Source organism: Pan troglodytes, chromosome 21 (assembly GCF_028858775.2).
Source record: "Pan troglodytes isolate AG18354 chromosome 21, NHGRI_mPanTro3-v2.0_pri, whole genome shotgun sequence".
Taxonomy (NCBI): Eukaryota; Metazoa; Chordata; class Mammalia; order Primates; family Hominidae; genus Pan; species Pan troglodytes.
The window spans coordinates 38,517,152-38,538,951 of NC_072419.2; the positions used below are offsets into that span (position 1 = coordinate 38,517,152).

The 21,800-nt window shown below is 43.8% G+C and overlaps 1 protein-coding gene across 3 annotated transcripts in view; it reads left to right on the forward strand.

Moving 5' to 3' along the window:
- The window catches only part of KIF3B (kinesin family member 3B), a 56,931-nt gene that overhangs the window by 24,771 nt on the left and 10,360 nt on the right, over window positions 1-21,800 (forward strand). For 2 of the 3 annotated variants that reach the window (XR_010154368.1, XM_016937661.4), the window contains exons 2-5: window positions 7,551-9,019; window positions 13,750-13,851; window positions 14,059-14,181; window positions 14,288-14,406. Coding sequence is in view for 2 of the 3 variants with exons in the window: in XM_016937661.4 (XP_016793150.1) it covers window positions 7,616-9,019; window positions 13,750-13,851; window positions 14,059-14,181; window positions 14,288-14,406 (1,748 nt within the window). In the remaining variant the exon portion in view is untranslated. The remainder of the gene's footprint in view (window positions 1-7,550; window positions 9,020-13,749; window positions 13,852-14,058; window positions 14,182-14,287; window positions 14,407-21,800) is intronic. The other variant, XM_063803301.1, reaches the window with a different exon arrangement.

A 21,800-nucleotide genomic window follows, 5' to 3' on the forward strand; every position in this document is an offset into this window, starting at 1 on the left:
GATTTATCACTCTAATTAGACCCACTGGAAGAATAACAAAGGTAATAAAGAAAGAGTATCAGGGCATCCTTCCAAGAAAACTCTCTCCTTTGAGGAAGACCCAGAATAAGATTTTAAGCCTTGGTGGCAGGAAATTAACTTAGTCCATTTTCCTGAAAGAATATGTCAATAATACATGACTAGTTCAGTCTAGCTGGGTGAGTTCAGAAAAGAAATGGTGTTCTGTGTTCAGAGTTGAGGAGATTTAATTAAGGGGACTCATGCTTTGGGAATTCCTTCCTTTTTAAAGATTTTTAAGATTAATGTAGGTCATTATCATTCCTTTGTTTCTATCATTTTGGAGAGCTCAAAAAATATACGGAGCTATTACAAAGCAGCTGAACCTCAAGGTCAGCTTGCTGCAGGCTTTCTTTCTTCTTTTTCCATAGGCTTGGAGCCCCATTGTTTTGACAGGTAAAAGTCGGACAGCTCCGCCTTCTCAGAAGTCTGTAATGCAGAAGAATCCGTCCTCTGCACTGACCTGTCTCCCTGTCCTGCCCTGCCATTCTGTTTCTCTTACTCTATCAGGTCTAGGATCTTGTCTGGCAGGCTCGTGCACTGAAACAGAGGTCTTCCCAGAGGATATCAGGGGCTGGGATTTTCCCTTTGCACCTAGATCAGCTTTGGCAGGCGTCTGTTGAAATGGAGGGAGAGACAGGCCGTAGCTCATGAGCCATTCCCCTGAAATGAAAAGACGCAGGAAACTGGCCATTCTAACATCTGTCTCTTTCTTCCCATCTGGCAAAATTGTAATAGCATCTAGAAGAAGTTTGTCCAACCCGCGGCCCAGGATGGCTTTGAATGTGGCCCAACACAAATTTGTAAACTTTCTTTAAACATTATGAGATTTTTTTTGCAATTTTTTGTTTAACTCATTAACCATCATAGTGTTAGTGTATTTTATGTGTGGTGCGGCTCAAGACAATTCTTCTTCCAGTGTGGCCCAAGGAAGCCAAAGATTGGACACCCTTGATCTAGAAGATAATGACTACATTCCTGAAGGGCTTCCTTTTGCATAGTTTTCTTTACACGGCTTGAGATTTAGTTCTTATTGAACATCAATTAGGTATTTAGATCTCAATTTAATCTGAATTTTTTTTAGGATGATTGTTACAAACTGAACAATAGAAATGTTATTTTAGAGTGGGCGCTGTGGCTCACGCCTGTAATCCCAGCACTTTGGGAGGCTGAGTGGGGTGGATCGCCTGAGGCCAGGAGTTCCAGACCAGCTTGGCCATCATGGTGAAACCCCATCTCTACTAAAAATGCAAAAATTAGCTGGACCTGGTGGTGGGTGCTTGTGATCCCAGCTACTTGGGAGGCTGAGGCAGGAGAATTGCTTGAACCCGGGAGACGCAGGTTGCAGTGGGCCGAGATCATGCCACTGTACTCCAGCCTGGGTGACAGAGCGAGACTCCATTAAAAAAAAAAAAAAAGTTAATTTAGGCTGGGTGCAGTGGCTCAAACCTGTAATCCCAGCACTTTGGGAGGCCAAGGCAGGTGGATCACCTGAGATGAGGAGTTTGAGACCAGCCTGGCCAACATCTCTACTAAAAATACAAAAATTAACCATGTGTGTTGGTGGGCACCTGTAATCCTAGCTATTCGGGAGGCTGAGGCAGGATAATTGCTTGAACCTTGGAGGCAGAGGTTGCAGTGAGCCAAGATTGTGCCATTGCACTCCAGCCTGGGTCACAAGAGCAAAACTCAGTCTCACAAAAAAAAAAAAAAAAAAAAAGAAAAAGAAATGTTATTCTAGTGATGTTTAATGCATAAAATTAGGCCTCATCCTTAATCTCTGGAATGACCCCCTGACAAGGGTTTTGGATGAATCTGTATTGTTATTTTAATCTAGCTTTATATTAGTTTACAAAGTACTTCCACCCTTATAAGCACCTCTTAGTCTCATAATCATCCATAAGAAAGAAGAATTATACCTATTTTTTCAGATTTACAGAAAACGGGTTCAGAGAGGGTAAAAGGTCTTCTGGATTTCTTCATTCTAGACAACAATATTGTATTACATGTAACAACTAGAAGAAATATGAAAAGCAACTTTTTGTGTTTCCACTTGCTTAGCAGCAGAACAGTCTGTGAAGGGCAGTGGGGGAATATGTTGCTGCTGTCTATTTATTAAGCCACAGCATATATGCCCAAGTGGCCCATCACTGCTTCACCTTCTCCCACCATGGGAGAATGGCAGGAAATAAGTCATTCTCACAACTTAAAAGAATACTGCTGTCATTGTTCTGCATATTTTTTAAAAATTGCAATTGCATATATCCTTTGATTCAGCAGTTCCACTTCTAGGAATTGATGCTTACAGATATACTTTCCCACACATGAATGATTGTACGTCCTAGGTTTTTCACAGCAGAATATCAGAAACAGCTGAAGTGCATCTGCAGCAGTGACATAAATTATGGTGCATGCATGCAGTAGAGTATGATGCTGCTGTTGCAGAGAATAAAGCAGCTCTGTATTTACCGAGGGAATGAACTCCAAGGACACTGTTTATTATTGTATATAATATGTTTGTGTAAAAAGGGAGAGGATAAATGTGTATTAATACATATTTGCTTATTATGTATCAATGATTTAAAATCTAATAACACTTGTCTGTGAGCAGCAGAACAGGGTGGCTAGAGAGCAGGTCACAGAGAGAGAGAGAGAGAGAGAGAGAGAGACCTGTCACTGAAGAGCCTTTTGATAAAAAAAAAAAAAAAAAAAAACAGCCAGGCATGGTGGCTTACGCCTGTAATCCCAGCACTTTGGGAGGCTGAGGTGGGTGGATCACCTGAGGTCAGGAGTTAGAGACCAGCCTGGCCAACATGGCAAAACCCTGTCTCTACTAAAAAAAAAAAACTACAAAAATTAGCCGGGCATGGTGGTGGGTGCCTGTAGTCCCAGCTACTTAGGAGGCTGAGGCAGGAGAATTGCTTGAACCCAGGAGGTGGAGGTTGCAGTGAGCCGAGATCGCACCACTGCACTCCAGCCTGGGGGACAGAGGGGAGACTCTGTTTAAAAAACAAACAAACAAACAAAAAAACCCCAAAAAACATGAATTACATGTTTTTAAAAATCCCTGCACTTAGTCAGGTGTGGTGGTGTGCACCTATAGTCCCAGCTACTTGGGAGGCCGAGGTGGGAGGAGATCACTTGAGCCTGGGAGGTCAAGGCTGCAGTGAGCTGTCATCACGCCACTGCACTTCAGCCTGGGTGACAAAGCGAGACTGTCTTTTAAAAAGAAAATTTAAAAATCTCTGCACTGAGATTTATAGGAGTTTGGGGTCCTCATATATACCGGTAAAGTACTCTGACCTGCTTACTACCTACCCCCACCCAAAGGACCCATTTAATCCTTTCTTCTGCTCCCTGAGTTTTCCAGCACCAAATGAAACTCTCTCTCTTTTTGTTTTTACTTTATAAAATTTTAACACCCCCCCACCTTTTTTGTGTGTGTGTGTGTAGATGGAGTCTTGCTCTGTCACCCAGACTGGAGTGCAATGGCACAATCTTGGCTCACTGCAGCCTCCGCCTCCCAGGTTCAAACAATTCTGCTGCCTCAAGTAGCTGGGATTACAGGCACATGCCACCATGCCTGGCTAAATTTTTGTATTTTTTTTTTTTTTTTTAGTACAGATGGTGTTTCACCATGTTGGCCAGGCTGATCTCGAACTGCTGCTCAGGTGATCTGCCCTCCTTGGCTTCCCAAAGTGCTGGGATTACAGGTGTGAGCCACCACACCTGGCTCCATTTTCTTATTTGCATTCCAATTCTATTAAATTTATTGATTGATTTTGTATTTTTAGACCATGGTGGCAGGTGCCTGTAATCCTAACCATTCGGGAGGCTGAGGCAGGATAATTGCTTGAACCCAGGAGGCAGAGGTTGCAGTGAGCCGAGATCACGCCATTGCACTCCAGCCTGGTCAATAAGAGCAAGACTCCATCTCAAAAAAAAAAAAAGAAAGTTATTGCCGGGTGCGGTGGCTCACGCCTGTAATCCCAGCACTTTGGGAGGCTGAGGCAGGCCAATCATGAGGTACGAAAAAGATTAGCTGGGCATGGTGGCATGTGCCTGTAATCCCAGCTACTAGGGAGGCTGAGGCAGGTGAATCGCTTGAACCAGGGAGTTGGAGGTTGCAGTGAGCCAAGATCACACCACTGCACTCCAGCCTGGCAACAGAGCAAGATTCTGTCTCAAAGAAAAAAAAAATTATTGATTGAATGAGTGCTTTTTATGTAATGCATTATACCACATCCTTATTTATTTGCACACATTTTGCACAAGCCAGTTTTTATTGATGATTGTGGGATTGAAAAGTATTATTAGCACAAGCTAGGAAATTCTAATACTACAAATGAGTATACTGTGAAAAGTTTTTCCTTTTTTTTTTTTTTTTTTTTTTTTTTGAGACGGAGTCTCGCTGTGTCACCAGGCTGGAGTGCAGTGGTGCAATCTCGGCTCACTGCAATGCAACCGCCACCTCCCGGGTTCAAGCAATTCTCCTGTCTCAGCCTCCCAAGTAGCTGGGACTACAAGCTTGCGCCACCATGCCCAGCTAATTTTTGTATGTTTAGTAAAGATGGGGTTTCACCATGTTGGCCCAGATGGTCTTGATCTCTTGACCTTGTGATCCACCTGCCTCAGCCTCCCAAAGTGCTGGGATTACAGGCGTGAGCCACCACGCTCAGCCTTTCCTCTCTCTTTAGGCTTCTGAGTCTCCTGGGCCCATAGTTCCCGTGCTAAAGCTGCTACTGTTACTACCTTTAGAAGTATACTTCTAACAATATTGTATTCATATCAAGCATATAACATGCATATATCCCCCCTTTTCTTATGTAATGTTTGTTTTTTAAATAGAGTTTATTTTTAGAGCAGTTTCAGGTTCCCAGCAAAAATAAGCGGAAGGTACACAGATTTCTCACATACCTCTGCCTCCACACATACAAAGCCTCTCCCATTATGGACATCTCCTACCAGAGTGGTACGTTTGTTATAAGCAACAGACCTGCATTGACACATTATCACCCAAAGTGCATAATTTACATTAAGGTTCATTCTTGGTGTTATAGCTTCCATTTTTCACACTATGTAAACTATACTGTACACACTGTCACCTACTTTTTTCACTTAACAACATATCTTGGTATAGGATTACATTTAGATTACCACCTTCTTTTTAATAACTGCATAGGATTCCACATATATTGAATATATTTAATTTAATCAGTCTCCTCTTGATGGGAACCCGGGTTGCTCACAATCTGTTGCTCCCACAATAAATATCCTTGTGTATATGTCATTGTTTAAAATCTGTATCTCTAGGATAAATTCTTAGCAGTACAATTGCTAGTTCAAAAAGTATATGCATTTTAAATGTTGATGGGTAGGTCCAAATTGCTCTACCCAGAGGTTGTAGTATTTCAACAGGTTATAGTAGTTCAAGAGAATATAAGACTTTTTTTCATTTGTTTAAGAAAAGGTTTTTTGGGAGGCCGAGGTGGGTGGATCACGAGGTCAGAAGATCGAGACCACAGTGAAACCCCATCTCTCCTAAAAACACAAAAAATTAGCTGGGCATGGTGGCGGGCACCTATAGTCCCAGTTACTCGGGAGGCTGAGGCAGGAGAATGGCATGAACCCGGGAGGCGGAGCTTGCAGTGAGCCGAGATCGTGCCACTGTGCTCCAGCCTGGGTGACAAAGCAGGACTCTGTCTCAAAAAAAAAAAAAGGAAAATAAAAATAATGACCAGGCTGGGTGGCTCACGCCTATAATCCTAGCACTTTGAGAGAATGAGGTGGAGGGATCCCTTGTGGCCAGGAGTTTGAGACCAGCCTGGCCAACATGGCAAAACCCTGTCTCTACTAAAAATACAAAAAATTAGCTGGGCATGGTGGCAGGTGCCTGTAGTCCCAGCTACTTGGGAGGCTGAGGCAGGAGAATGACGTGAATTCGGGAGGCAGAGCTTGCAGTGAGCCAAGCTCACACCACTGCACTCCAGCCTGGGTGACAGAGCGAGACTCCGTCTCAAATAAAAAAAAAGGGTTTCATTCTCTTGTGTAGGCTGGAGTGCAGTGACACGATCATAGCTCACTGCAGCCTTGAACTCCTGGGCTCAAGCAGTCCTTCTGCCTCAGCCTCCTGAGTAGCTAGGACTACAGGCACACATCACCACCCCTGGCTGATTTTTATTTTTGTATTTTTATTTTACTGTATTTATTTTGAAACAGAGTCTTGCTCTGTCCTCCACGCCAGAGTGCAGTGGCGCAGTCTTGGCTCTCTGCAACTTCTGCCTCCTAGGCTCAAGTGATTCTCGTGCCACGGCCCCCTGAGTAGCTGGGATTACAGGTGCCCACCACCACGCCCAGCTAATTTTTGTATTTTTCGTAGAGACAGGGTTTTGCCATGTTGGCCAGGCTGGTCTCGAACTCCTGGCCACAAGGGATCCATCCACCTCGTTCTCCCAGAGTGCTGGGATTACAGGCGTGAGCCACTGAGCCTGGTCATTATTTTTATTTTACTTTTTTTTTTTTTTTTGAGACGGAGTCTCGCTTTGTCACCCAGGCTGGAGCGCAGTGGCAGGATCTCGGCCTCTGCCTCCCAGGTTCACGCCATTCTCCTGCCTCAGCCTCCCAAGTAGCTGGGACTATAGGCGCCTGCCACCACACCGGCTAATTTTTTGTATATTTAGTAGAGATGGGGTTTCACCGTGTTAGCCAGGATAGTCTCAATCTCCTGACCTCGTGATCCACCCGCCTCGGCCTCCCAAAGTGCTGGGATTACAGGCGTGAGCCACCGCGCCCGGCCACTTATTTTACTTTATTTTTAAGATAGAGTCTCACTCTGTCATCCAGGCTGAAGGGCAGTGGCGTGATTGCAGCTTACTGTACCCTCAACCTCCTGGGCTCAAGCAGTCCTCCCATCTCAGCTTCCCAAGTAGCTAAGACTACAGGCATGAGCCACCGTGTGCAGCTAATTGTTGTTGGTATATATATATTTTTTTTGGAGAGATGGGGGCTCCCTATGTTGCCCAGGCTGATCTCAAACACCTGTACTCAAGTGATCCTCTGGCTTCAGCCTCCTAAAATGCTGGGATTACAGATGTGAGCTACTGTGTACAGCCTAATTCACAAATTTTTTGGAGACAGGATCTTGCTGTGTTGCCCAGGCTGGTCTCAAACTCCTGGTCTCAAGGAATTTCCCTGCCTCGGCCTCCCAGAGTGAGACCCAGACTTAAAAGATTTCCAGCTGCCTCAGCCTATAGCATAAGATCAGATATTGATTGAGAGGAGGATGGGCTAGCCAACAATACTGGTGGACTGCAGTTTTTTATTTTTTACCACTGAAGCTGGTTAAGATCCTGTGAGGAAATACACAGTGTAGTAAAGTTATCAGATATGGCTGTCAGGTTAGCAAGATGAAGACTATTTAGGTGTGTCAGCTTCTGTCAGGCAGCCCGCAATGACAACGGTACTGTCCTTATTTACTTTTGCTTTTTCTCTAGGACCGTAGCATCCTGAGACATTTTGAATTGACACTTCTCAAGATTTGACTGGATCAGAGTTCATCATGTCAAAGTTGAAAAGCTCAGAGTCAGTCAGGGTGGTGGTTCGCTGTCGGCCCATGAATGGCAAGGAAAAGGCTGCTTCGTATGACAAAGTGGTGGATGTGGATGTTAAGCTGGGGCAGGTGTCTGTGAAGAACCCCAAAGGGACGGCCCATGAAATGCCCAAGACCTTCACCTTTGATGCCGTCTATGACTGGAATGCCAAGCAGTTTGAACTGTACGATGAGACGTTCCGACCACTTGTTGACTCTGTCCTGCAAGGTTTCAATGGAACCATTTTTGCCTATGGACAAACTGGGACAGGAAAAACCTACACCATGGAAGGAATCCGTGGTGACCCTGAAAAAAGAGGAGTCATTCCTAACTCATTTGACCATATCTTCACCCACATCTCTCGATCCCAGAATCAACAATACCTGGTCAGGGCTTCTTACTTAGAGATCTACCAGGAGGAGATCCGAGATTTGCTCTCAAAGGATCAGACCAAAAGGCTTGAGCTCAAAGAGAGGCCTGACACAGGAGTGTATGTGAAAGACCTGTCTTCCTTTGTCACCAAGAGTGTGAAGGAGATAGAGCATGTGATGAATGTGGGGAACCAGAACCGTTCTGTCGGTGCTACCAACATGAACGAGCACAGCTCGCGTTCTCATGCAATTTTCGTTATCACTATTGAGTGCAGCGAGGTGGGCCTCGATGGTGAAAACCACATCCGTGTAGGAAAATTGAACCTTGTAGATCTTGCTGGCAGCGAACGGCAAGCCAAGACTGGCGCACAAGGGGAGAGATTAAAAGAAGCTACCAAGATCAACCTCTCCCTTTCCGCTTTGGGTAATGTCATCTCTGCTCTAGTGGACGGCAAAAGCACTCACATTCCATATCGGGACTCAAAGCTTACCAGGCTCCTCCAAGATTCCCTTGGTGGCAATGCTAAGACTGTGATGGTGGCCAACGTGGGGCCTGCCTCTTACAACGTAGAAGAGACTCTGACCACTCTGCGATATGCCAACCGTGCCAAAAACATTAAGAACAAACCAAGGGTCAATGAGGACCCCAAGGATGCCCTCCTTCGAGAATTCCAGGAAGAGATTGCTCGGCTCAAGGCCCAGCTGGAAAAACGGTCCATTGGTAGGAGGAAGAGGCGAGAGAAGCGGAGGGAAGGTGGTGGCAGTGGTGGGGGTGGGGAAGAGGAGGAGGAGGAGGGAGAAGAGGGTGAGGAGGAAGGGGATGATAAGGATGATTACTGGCGGGAACAGCAAGAAAAACTGGAGATTGAGAAGCGGGCCATTGTAGAGGATCACAGCTTGGTTGCAGAGGAGAAGATGAGGCTGCTGAAGGAGAAAGAGAAAAAGATGGAGGACCTGCGGCGGGAGAAGGATGCTGCTGAGATGCTGGGCGCCAAGATCAAGGTACCATACCCATACCCTTCCTTAGGCCCTTGCCCTGTCACTGCTTTTGCTTTCATCAAACAACAAAAAAAAACATAACCATATGAGGGATGATGTCTCTCATCAGTTTTGGATTTCCAACAGCTCATGATATCCAGTACTCAGTAAACCTCTGTTTAATTGACATCAATATGATTTTTTCACATTTACAAAAATGAAAATTGAATTCATAATGAGAATAATTATTATGTATGCACATAGTATAAAGAACAGCAATAAAAGTAACACCCATGTACCCCCCAACCCAGTGTAAGAAATAGAACAACATCCATTTTTCTTTTTTTCTGAGATGGAGTTTCACTCTCGTCACCCAGGCTGGAGTGCAGTGGCGCGATCTTGGCTCACTGCAATGTCTGCCATCCGGGTTCAAGTGATTCTCTTGCCTCAGCCTCCTGAGTACCTGGGATTACAGGTGCCTGCCACCACGCCCGGCTAAGTTTTGTATTTTTAGTAGAGATGGGGTTTCACTATGTTGGCCTGGCTGGTCTCGAACTCCTGACCTCAGGTAATCTGCCTGTCTCAGCCTCCCCAAGTGCTGGGATTACAGACGTGAGCCACCGTGTCCGGCTTTTTTTTTCTTTCTTTCTTTTTTTTTTTTTTTTGAGACAGGGTCTTGCTCTGTCAACCCTGGAGTGCAGTGGCCCAATCACTGCAGCCTTGACCTCCTAGGCTCAAAGGATCCTCCCACCTCAGCCTCCCAAGTAGCTAGGACTACAGGCACGCAACTTTGCCTGGCTAAATTTTTTAAATTTTTTGTAGAGACACGGTCTCACTATGTTGTTCAGGCTGGTCTCAAACTCCTGGGCTCGAATGATTCTCCCACCTCACCCTCCCAAAGTGCTGGGATTACAGGCGTGAGCCACTGCACCCAGCTGATACCTATATCTTTAGTAACTCCTTGCGTTTCCCTCCCCCACAGATAACCATCATCCTGAATTCGGTGTTTATTGTTTCCTTGCTTTTCCTTATAGTTTGACTTTCTACATGTATATTTCTAAAGAAAACATGGTTTCGTTTTCATATAATTTTTTGCTTTTATGTAAATGGAATCCCACTCATGCCATTTGCTTTTATTTTTGCAACATTATGTTCATGAGATTTATCCATGTTGATGCCTGAAGCTGTGGTTCACTCATTATTACTGTTCCAAGTATTCCATGGTATTCCATTCTCCTGGTGTATGGGTTGTTTCCAGTTTCTGCTGTGAATGCTCTTGTGCTTGGCTTCCGGAGAACATGGACGTGCAAGATTGTCTTGTTTGGCACTGTTAGGTCTTAGGGTATTTGCAGCTTCAACTTCTCTAGACAAGGACAAGTTGTTTTCTAAAGTGGTTGTGCAGATTGAAACACCTCACAGCAGGGTATCAGTTCTGGATGCCCCTCATCCTTACCAGCACTTGTGATGATCAGACTAACATTTGCATATAGTATAGCCTCTCAGTGCAGTTTCAGTATGCAGTACCCTGATTACACAAGATACGGAACACTTCCATCACCCCCAAAATGTCCTCATGCTACTTTCTTATAGTCAGCCTCCTCTCCCAACCCCTGTGTGCTAATATATTTCTTTACATCCACTCCATTTTCCACCCAATGGCTAGTTAGCATTCTGGAGTGCTGAGGCTCCCATTGTTTTGAGCCTTCTTTCTGGTGGCAATGCACTATTCCTGCAGTTGCCTGGACTCTGAGCTTCCACTGGGCTTTAATGGCAGAGGAGAGTGCAAAGGTAGACTTGGAAGGCTGAGGATGGCCACTGGCTAACCACAAGCCAGAATTCCTTGGAAATGTTCAGTTCTGTTTTATTGAATTCATGCAAACTTTGATTTCTATCCTAAAATGTCTCCAAGTTTATAAATTTTAAAATTACAAGTTATCTTTGCCTCCCTCCTACCCCTACTGTATGAAGCTGTACTGTTTTTTTGTTTGTTTGTTTTAATCAGTGGCTTCATAGTAGCCCTTTCACAGAGCTGGGTGCTATTTTACTTCAGAGGCAGGGTTTTAAAACCTTGAAAGTCCCTTCTAGGACTTTTAAGACCTGATGTGAAAATGGAGTCATATACAACACAATTAGGAGGTAACTTTGTTCCAGGGAGGGGCTCTGAGATGCCATTATGTCAAAGCACTTCATGCCTTCTCACTGCTGCACGGTAAGCGCGACTGGCTGTGCCCATATTTTGTTATGTTTTGTTTTGTTTTGAGAAAGGGTCTCACTCTGTCACCCAGGTTGGAGTGCAGTGGCGTGATCTTGGCTCACTGCAGCCTTGACCTCCCAGGCTCAAGCAATCTTCCCACCTCAGCCTTCGAGTATCTGGGACTACAGGTGTGCACCTCCATGCCCAGCTAATTTTGTTTATTTTCTGTAAAGACAAGGTCTCACTATGTTGCCTAGGCTGGTCTTGAACTCCTAGACTCAAGCAATCCTTCCACCTTAGTCTCCCAAAGTGTCAGGATTACAGGCGTGAGCCACCGCACCCTTATGTCCAGCCTGGGTATGCCCATATTTGACTTGCATACTGTCTTTTAGGATCAGATCTGTTATTCAAGGCCAGGAGCACCTAGATTCTCTAAACAACCCCTCAGAGAAAGTTGAACTCTCAGAGGCTGAGTCTGCAAGATTCAGCATCATCTTAAGGTCACTGCATCTCTTAGACATTTTGACTATGGAGAATGACATTATTTCTGTCTTTCTCAATCCCTGGATGCTGTGAAATCATAAAAGAATGTTAGAGGCTGGGCGCGGTGGCTCACGCCTGTAATCCCAACACTTTGGGAGGCCCAGGCAGGTGGATCCCTTGAGGTCAGGAGTTCAAGGCCAGCCTGGCCAACATGGTGAAACCCTGTCTCTACTAAGAATACAAAAATTAGCTGGGTGTGGTGGCATGCACCTGTAGTTCCAGCTACTTGGGAGGCTGAGGCACGAGAATTGCTTGAACCTGGGAGGCAGAGGTTGCAGTGAGCCAAGATCATGCCACTGCACTCCAGCCTGGGCGACAAAGCGAGACTCCATCTAAAAAAAAAAAAAAAAGATTGTTAGAGTGGTTAGGTATTGTTAGGTATGTATGTGGAGTTTAGCAATCTAGTCCAGCCCCTTCATTTGCGAGATGAGGAAACAGGCTCAGAGGACTCACTGAAAGATGGCAGCAGAGCTCCAGTGAGGTTTATAAGTTTCTTAAAAGTTGTGCAGTTTTGGGGTCCCATACTTTTTAGGTCAAAATCATTCTCATGGCTTCAGCCCCTATCAAAATGCTGAAGGCTCCCAATCTGTATATCTAGCCTGGCACTGTCTCCTGCCATCCAGGCCCATTGTATGTCTAGCCTAGCACTGTCTCCTGCCATCCAGGCCCAATAACCTTCTGCCCACTGGGAAGCTCACAGCCACTCAGAGCCTGCTCTTGCCTTCCTTATCTCAGGGAAGCCAGACCCCTGGGAGTTATCCTTGCCAGCTGCCCCTCCCTCTCACTTACAGCCAGGCAGTCCCAAAGCCTTTGGATCCTGCCTCATCAGGGTCTCTTGGACTCATCTACTCTGCCCTCCCCAACTAGGGAGGAGGCCTAGCCCAGGCCTAGACCCCTGCAGTGGCTTCCTGTCGTGTCTCCCTCCATCCTGCCAGTCCTTTGCCATTCTTCCCATTGCAGGGGAGTAATGTTTCTAAAACACATATCTGATTGTGTAGTCTCATGCTCAAAAGAATATGTCAGTGGTTCCCCGAACTTCTCAGGATCAAGAAGTTTAGTCTCCTTGACAGGGATTTAGGTCAACTTCATCACTTCCCACCTTCCCCTCACAAAACAATCTTTTTTTTTCTTACCTAATTCCTATTTTTTAACTTCAGCTGTCTGTGTATCTGGCCCTGCAGACAGAAAGCTTTCTCTGACTCCCTCTAAAAGTCTGAATTCTCTGACTGGGCGCTGTGCTCATGCCTATAATCCCAGCAGTTTGAGAGGCCAAGGCAGAGGATCTCTTGAGGTCAGGAATTCAAGACCAGCCCAGACAACATAGCAATATTTCACCTCTACAATCAATCAGTCAATCAACCAATCAGCCAAGTGTGGTGGTGTACGCCTGTAGTCCCAGCTGCTTGGGAGGCTGAGGTGGGAGGATTGCTTGAACTAAGGAGGTCAAGGCTGCAGTGAGCTGTGATCGTGCCACTGCATTCCAGCTTGGGTGACAGAACTAGACCCTGTCTTTAAAAAAATTTTTTAAATCCCCACAGAGTCTGAATTCTATCCCATCAGTGTGCCTCTCCCATGAATTACTGTGTCCTTTCCTCATGATGGCGTCTGGCGCCGTATGGTTAAAGCCTGCTTGCTTGTCTGTTTTCCTCAGTGGACTCGGAGCTTTGTGATTCACATTCACATTGCATCCCCAGGACCTAACATAAAGGGTCTGCTTAATATGTTCTAAGTGGGGTTAATACTTTGTAGAAACAAGCAAAAAAAAAAAAATTGTTAAAGCTGAAATTCATGTATCTGAAGAAACTGTATCTTCAGTGTTACCAAGAAGCCTCTAGTGAAGCTGCCCCAGTCCCTCACCAGTGATGGATGGGCACAGCTGAGCACAGTGTATTTTTTCCCAGAGTTTGTCCCTTTTGGCTCAGTCCTGAGCTCTTTATCTTTCACAGGCTCCCCTGTGAGGAATTATGTTCTGAGAGAAACCGTTCATGAGATGGATTCTACTTTGTTTCTCACTCAGGCCATGGAGAGTAAGTTGCTTGTTGGAGGAAAAAATATAGTAGATCATACGAATGAACAGCAGAAAATCCTGGAGCAGAAACGACAGGAAATTGCAGAGCAGGTAACTTTTCATTCTTTTTCAGGGAGAATGGGTGAGGTAAGGTGTGTTTATGCTGCAGAGCAAACGTCTCATATTAGACTCTCTTCAAAGAGAATGAGAGCAAGGTGTGTCTGCCTCATCCTAGCTGGAGACTCTGATCCTAGCTTGGGGAACCCAGCATAGACACAGTCTCTAGGGCAAGCTGATGAATTTTGTCATGTTGCTCAGAAACGTCGAGAAAGAGAAATCCAGCAACAGATGGAAAGTCGAGATGAGGAGACCTTGGAACTTAAAGAGACATACAGCTCATTGCAGCAAGAGGTGGACATCAAGACCAAAAAACTCAAAAAGGTATGAAAGGAATGAGGCCAGATGGAGTTGCCTTGAGACTTGGGGAAAGGGAGAACTCTACCCTTTGGACAGACACCCTCCTCACCTGCCTCTCCCCTCATTCCAGCTCTTCTCCAAGCTTCAGGCAGTGAAGGCTGAGATCCACGACCTCCAAGAAGAACACATCAAGGAGCGCCAAGAGCTAGAGCAGACTCAGAATGAGCTCACCAGGGAGCTGAAACTCAAGTAAGTGCCAGGCCTTCCATAGTGCCCCCAAGCCACTTGCTGAGTCATTGGTCTCGTTTGTTTAGTTAGAAACAGCCCTGGCTGGGCTTGGTGGCCTACGCCTGTAATCCCAGTGTTTTGGGAAGCGGAGGCGGGCAGATCACCTGATGTCAGGAGTTCGAGACCAGCCTGACCAACATGGTGAAACCCCGTCTCTACTAAGAAATACAAAAATTAGCTGGGTGTGGTGGTGCATGCCTGTAGTCCTAGCTACTTGGGAGGCTGAGATAGGAGAATCACTTGAACCTGGGAAGTGGAGATTGCGGTGAGTTGATATCGTGCCACTGCACTCCAGCCTGGGCGACGGAGTGAGAAAAAAACACAAAACAAGAAACAGCCCTGAGGACAGGTCCTTCTCCAGCTCATCTCCTGCCACCTCATCTTCTGTTCATTCCTGAAAAAGTCACTTTCCATCTCTGGATCCCATCTGTTAACTGAATGACTTCATCAGGTGATCTCCAAGTTCCCTTCTAACCCTACCTTCTCGAAGCTTTTAAAGATTCTGGTCTTACATCTGTCTGATGATAGGAGGGAATATTTTATTAACTTGACTTTTTATTGTGACAATTTTCTGAATGGTATAATGAATACCCAAGTACCCATCACCCAGATTCAAGGATTAACAAGCTTTTGCCATCTATCTTTCACAAAAATATTTTAAAGCAAATCTTAACCTCATGTTATCTCACTCCTACATACTTATATATATATATATGATCACAGTGGTTTTTTTTTTTTTTTTGAGACAGAGTCTTGCTCTATCACCCAGGCTGGAGTGCAGTGGCACAATCACAGTTCACAGCAGCCTGTAACTTATGGGCTCAAACAGTCCTCCCACCTTAGCCTCCCGGGTAGCTGGAACTACAGGTGTGTGCCACTATGCCCAGCTAATTTTTAAAAAAAATTTTATAGAGATAGAGTCTCTCTGTGTTACCTAAGCTGATCTCAAACTCCTAGGCTCAAGCAATCCTCCTGTTTCAGCCTCCCAAAGTGCTGGGATTACAGGTGTGAGCCACCACACCCAGCCCACAATACTGTTTTTAAAAAAGCTTAATTGAGACATACTTCACATACCATACAATTCACATATTTAAAGTGTACAAATCAGTCCGGGCATGGTGGCTCATGCCTGTAATCCCAGCATTTGGGAGGCCGAGGCAGGTGGATCACCTGAGGCCAGGAGTTCAAGACCAGCCTGGCCAACATGGTGAAACCCCGTCTCTACTAAAAATCCAAAAATTAGCTGGGTGTGATGGCGTGTACCTGTAATCCCAGTTACTCAGGAGGCTGAGGCAGGAGAATCTCTTGAACCTGGGAGGCGGAGGTTGCAGTGAGCTGAGATCACACCACTTTACTCAAGCCTGGGCGACACAGCGAGATTCTTGTCTCAAAAAAAAAAAAAATTAAAAAATGATAAAGTATACAAATCAGTGTTTTTTTAAAAGCATATATATGCATAGGGCTATAAAACCACCACTACAATCTAATTTTAGAACATTTTTATTACTCTCCTCTAAAAGAAACTCTACCAGTTAGTAGTCACTCCTCATTACCCCCTTTCCCAACCCGAAGTAATCACTAATCTGCTTCCTGTCTCTATGGCTTTGCCTATTCTGGCCATCTCATATAAATGGAATCACACACTGTGTGGCCTTTTTGGGCTGGCGTCTTTTGCTTAGCATGACGCTTTCAAGGATCGTCCATGCCGTAGCATGGATCAACAGATATCTGGTAGTCTCAACATCAATTGTTCTTTATTATGACTGAATAATATTGCACTGTATGAATAGGACACATATTTATTTATTTTTCAGTTTATATACATTCCGATTATTTCTAGTCTTTGGCTATTATGGATAATACTTCTATAAGCATTCATGTATAAGGTTTTGTATGGATGTGTGTTTTCATTTCTCTGGGATACATTCATAGGAGTGGAATTGCTGGGTCATATGGTAACTCAGTGTTTAACTTTTTGAGAGAATGCCAAACTGTTTGCCACAGTGGCTGCACTATTTTACATTTCTACCACCAATTTCTCCACATCTTATTATTATTTTTTTTTCTTTGAGACAGTCTCGTTCTGCCACCCAGGCTGGTGTGCAGAGGTGCAGTCTCAGCACACTGCAACCTCCACCTCCTGGGCTCAAGCGATCCTCCCACCTCAACCTCTGGAATAGCTGGGACTATAGGGGCATGCCACCCTACTTGGCTAATTTTTGTGTTTTTTGTAGAGATGGGGTTTCACCATGTTGCCTAGGCTGGTCTCAAACTCCTGGGCTCAAGCAGTCTGCCCGACTTAGCCTCCCAAAGTGCTGGGATTACAAGTGTGAGCCACCATGCCCAGCCTCTCCACATCCTTGTCGACACTTGTTATTTCCTGTCTCTTTTATCATAGACATCCTAACGAGTGTGAAGTGGTACTACATTATGGTTTTGATTTGCATATTTCTCTGGTGACTAATGATGTTGAGCATCCTTTCATGGGCTTATTGGCCATTTGTATGTCTTTGGAGAAATATCTATACAAATCCTTTACCCCATTTTAAAATGGGGTTGTTTCATATATATATATATATATATGTATATATTTCGTATACACACACACACACACACACACACACACACACACACATATATATATGTGTATATATATAGTTTTTGTTTTTTGTTTTTTTGGTTTTTTTTTTTTTGGAGTTGGAGTCTCGCTCTGTCATCCAGGCTGGAATGCAATGGCATGAACTTGACTCATTGCAACCTCTGCCTCCTGGGTTCAAGCGATTCTCATGCCTCAGCCTCCCGAATAGCTGGGAATACAGGCACCCGCCACCATGCCCGGCTGATTTTTGTATTTTTAGTAGAGATGGGGTGTCACCATGTTGCCCAGGCTGGTCTTGAACTAACCTCAGGTGATCCACCTGCCTTGGCATCCCAAAGTGCTTGGATTACAGGCATGAGCCACCATGCCCAGCCAATAATTAAGTTTTAAGAGTTTTTTTTTGAGACAGAGTCTGGGTCTGTCACCCAGGCTGGAGTGCAATGGCATGATCTTAGCTCACTGCAGCCTCTGCCTCCTGGGTTCAAGTGATTGTCCTGCTTCAGCCTCCCGAGTAGCTGGGACTATAGGCATGTGCCACCATGCCCAGCTAATTTTTGTATTTTTAGTAGAGATGGGGTTTTACCATCTTGGCCAGGCTGGTCTGGAACTCCTGACCTCAGGTGATCCACCTGCCTCAGCCTCCCAAAATGCTAGGATTACAGGCATGAGCCACTGTGCCCGGCTGAGTTTTAAGAGTTCTTTATATTAATATATTATGAATACCACTTTCTCACAAGATTCATGATTTGAAGATGCTTTCTGTTATTCTGAGTTGTTTTTAAACTTTCTTGATGGTATTACTTATAGCACAAAAGATTTCCATTGTGATATAGTCCAATTTAATTGTATTTTCTTTTGTTTATTTTACTTTTGGTATTGTATCTAGATTTGCCTTTTCTGGACCTTTCATATAAGTTTATAAATGAAATAATGTTGGAATAATGTGGCCTTTTGTGACTGCTCTCTTCGTGTGTGTGTGTGTGTGTGTGTGTGTGTGCATGTGTGTGTTTTGTTAGTTTTTTTTTTTTTTTTTGAGATAAGGCCTTCTTCTGTCAATCAGACTGGAGTGCAGTGGTGCCATCATAGCTCACAGCCTTGACCTCTTGGGTTCAAGTAATCTTCCTGCTTGAGCCTCCTGAGTTGCTAGGACTTCAGTTGCATGCTAGCACACCTGGCTAATTTTTTAAAATTTTTTCATAAGGATGGGTCTTGCTGTGCTGCCAAGGCTAGTATAGTGTTTTCAACAGTCTTCCATGTTGTAGCATGTATCAATACTTTATTCATTTTTTATGGCCAAATAATATTCTGTTGTATAAATATACCACATTTTATTTATCCATTCATTATTTGATGGACATTTGGGTTATTTCTACTTTTGGGTGTTATGAATAATGCTGCTGTGAACATTCATATTCAAGTTTCTTTTGTGGACGCATGTTTCATTCTCTTAGATCCTCTAACAGGCTTATAGTGTTAGGTCTTACATTTAGGTCTATGATCCATTTGAGTTAATTTCTGTGTATGGTGTGAGGTAGGGTTTCAAGTACAGTGTTTTGGATGCAGATATCTAGTTGTTCCAGCACCATTTGTTGAAAGGGCTTTTCTCTCCCATTTCATTGTCTTGGCATACTTATTGAAAGTCAGGGCCGGGTGCTGTGGCTCATGCCTGTAATCCCAGCATTTGGGAGGCCGAGGTGGGTGGATCACCTGAGGTCAGGAGTTCGAGATCACCCTGGCCAATATGGTGAAACCCTGTCTCTACTAGAAATACAAAAATTAGCCAGGTGTGGTGGTGCATACCTGTAGTCCCAGCTACTCAGGAGGCTGAGGCAGAGGAATCCCTTGAACCTGGGAGGTGGAGGTTGCAGTGAGCTGAGATCATGCCACTGCACTCCAGCCTGGGCAACAGAGCAAGACTCTGTCTCAAAAAAAAAAAAAAAGAAAGTCAGTTGACCGTAATTAAGCATTTATTTATTTATTTCTGGACTTTCAATACTGTTCCATTGGTTTATATATCTATCCTCATGCTAGTACCATTCTGTCTTAATTACTATAGCTTTGTTAGTTTTGAAATCAGGAAGTGTGAGTCCTCCAGCCTTGTTCTTTTTCAGGAGTGTTTTGACTGTTCAGGGTCCCTTGCATTTCCATATTCAAACATACTTTGTTTTACTGCACTCTGCTTTGTTATAATTCACAGATATTACATTTTCTACAAATTGAAGGTTTGTGGAAACCCTGCATAGAGCAAGTCTGTTGGCACCATTTTTTCAACAGCATTTGCTCTCTTCATGTCTCTGTGTAAGCATTTATTAGCGATAAAGTATTTTTAAAGTCTATACTTTTTTTAGACAAAATGGTATTATACATTTAATAGACTACAGTATAGTGTAAGCATAACTTTTATATGCACTGGGAAACCAAAAAATTGTGTTACTTGCTTTATTGTGATACTTACTTTATTGCAGTAGTCTGGAACCAAACCCACAGTATCTCTGAGGTATGCCTCTACATTTTAAGGTCAGCTTGTCAATTTCTGCAAACAAAGCCAGCTGGGATTTTGATATTGATCACATTGAATCTGTAGATCAATTTGGGCAATATTGTCATCTTAACAGTATTAAGTATTCAGATCCATGAACATGAGATGTCTTTCCATTTATTTATTATTTCTTTAATTTTTCTCAAGAATGTTTTGTAGTTTTCAGTGTATAATTCTTACACTTTTGTTAAATTTATACCTAAGGGTTTTTTGGGTGCTATGGTATATGACATTGTTTTCTTAATTTTATTTTTGGAATATTAATTACTAGTATATAAAAATACTGGCTGGGCATGGTGGCTCACACCTGTAATCCCAGCACTTTGAGAGGCCCAGGTGGATGGATCACCTGAAGTCAGGAGTTTGAGACCAGCCCGGCCAACATGGTGAAACCCTGTCTCTACAAAAATACAGAAATTAGCCAGGCGTGGTGGCGGGTGTCTATAATCCCAGCTACTTGGGAGGCTGAGGCAAGAGAATTGTTTGAACCCTGGAGGCGGAGGTTGCAGTGAGCCGAGATCGCGCCATTGCACTCCAGCCTGGGCGACAGAGCGAGAATCCGTCTCAAAAAAAAAATTTTATATATATATTTTTTATATTTATATTTATATTTATATATATTTATATTTATATATATTTGTATATATATTTATATTTATTTATATTTATATTTATTTATATTTATTTATATTTTATATTTATTTATATTTATATATTTATATACTTATATTTATATATTTATATATTTATATTTTTATATATTTATATTTATATATATAATTGATTTTTGTCTACACAATGATATTTTTATACCTAAAAAAATTAAGTTTCTTAGTATTTTCTAGTACCCAATCCACATTCAGATTTTCTTGGTTTGCTCGTTTTAGGATCTACATATTAGGACTACATGGTACATTTGGTTATTAAGTCTCTTAGACTTATTTTAATCTGAGGCAATTCTTTTTATTTTTTATTTTATTTATTTGTTTATTTGAGACAGAGTCTCACTCTGTTGCCAGACTGGAGTGCAGTGGCGCGGTCTCGGCTCACTGCAAACTCTGCCTCCCAGGTTCAAGTGATTCTCCTGCCTCGGCCTCCCAGGTAGCTGGGACTACTCGAGTAGTGAGCCACCACGCCCAGCCAATTCTTTTTATTTTCAAAAATATTTTTCAGCCGAGCATGGTGGCTCATACCTGTAATCCCAGCACTTTGGGAGGCTGAGGCAGGTGGATCATGAGGTCAGGAGTTCAAGACCAGCCTGGCCAAGATGGTGAAACCCCCATCTCTACTAAAAATACAAGAATTAGCTGGGTGTGGTGGCGGGCGCCTGTAATCTCAACTACTCGGAAGGCTGAGGCAGGAAAATTGCTTGAACCTGGAAGGCGGAGGTTGCAGTGAGCCAAGATTGTGCCACTGCACTCCAGCTGGGGCAACAAGAGCGAAACTCCATCTCAAAAAGTATATATATACATATTTTTCATAGTTGACTTGTTGAAAAGACTGAGTCAGATACCTGTAGAAATATCCCACATTGTAGGCGGGAGTGGTGGCATGTGCCTGTAGTTCCAGCTACTTGGGAAGCTGAGGCAGGAGGATTGCTTGAGCCCAGGAGTTCAAGGCTGCAGTGAGCCAAGATTATGCCACTGCCCTCCAGTCTGGGTGACCGAGTGAGACACCAACTCAAAAGAAAAAAAAAAAGAAGAAATATACCACATTCTGGATTTGTTGGTCTCTTTCTTCATGGTGTCAATTAACTTGTATCTCTATCCCCTTTATTTAGCTTTAACTGAAAGCTATCTCTGAAGCACGGGTTCCCAACCTTGGCTACAAACTGAGAAGTTTTAAAAATTAATGATGTCTGAGCCCCACCTCAGAGATTCTGATTTAATTGGTCTAGGGCAGTAGTCCTTAAACTTTAGCAGGCATCAGAATTACCTGAAGGGATTGTTAAACACAGATTGCTGGGTATCACACCCAGAGTCTGATTCAGAAAGGCTGGGGCAGGGCCTGAGAATGTTCATTTCTAGTAGGTTCCAGGTATTGCTTCTGCTGGTTTGGTGAATGCATTTCGAGAACTCTTGGTCTCTCATGAGGTCTGGGCAAGATATTTTTCAAAACTCTGTAGGTAACGTTAATGTGCAGCCTGGCCTGAGAAATGTGGAGCTAATAGTTTCAGCCAACAGATGATCTTTGTCTGGATCCATTATTTCATTAGTG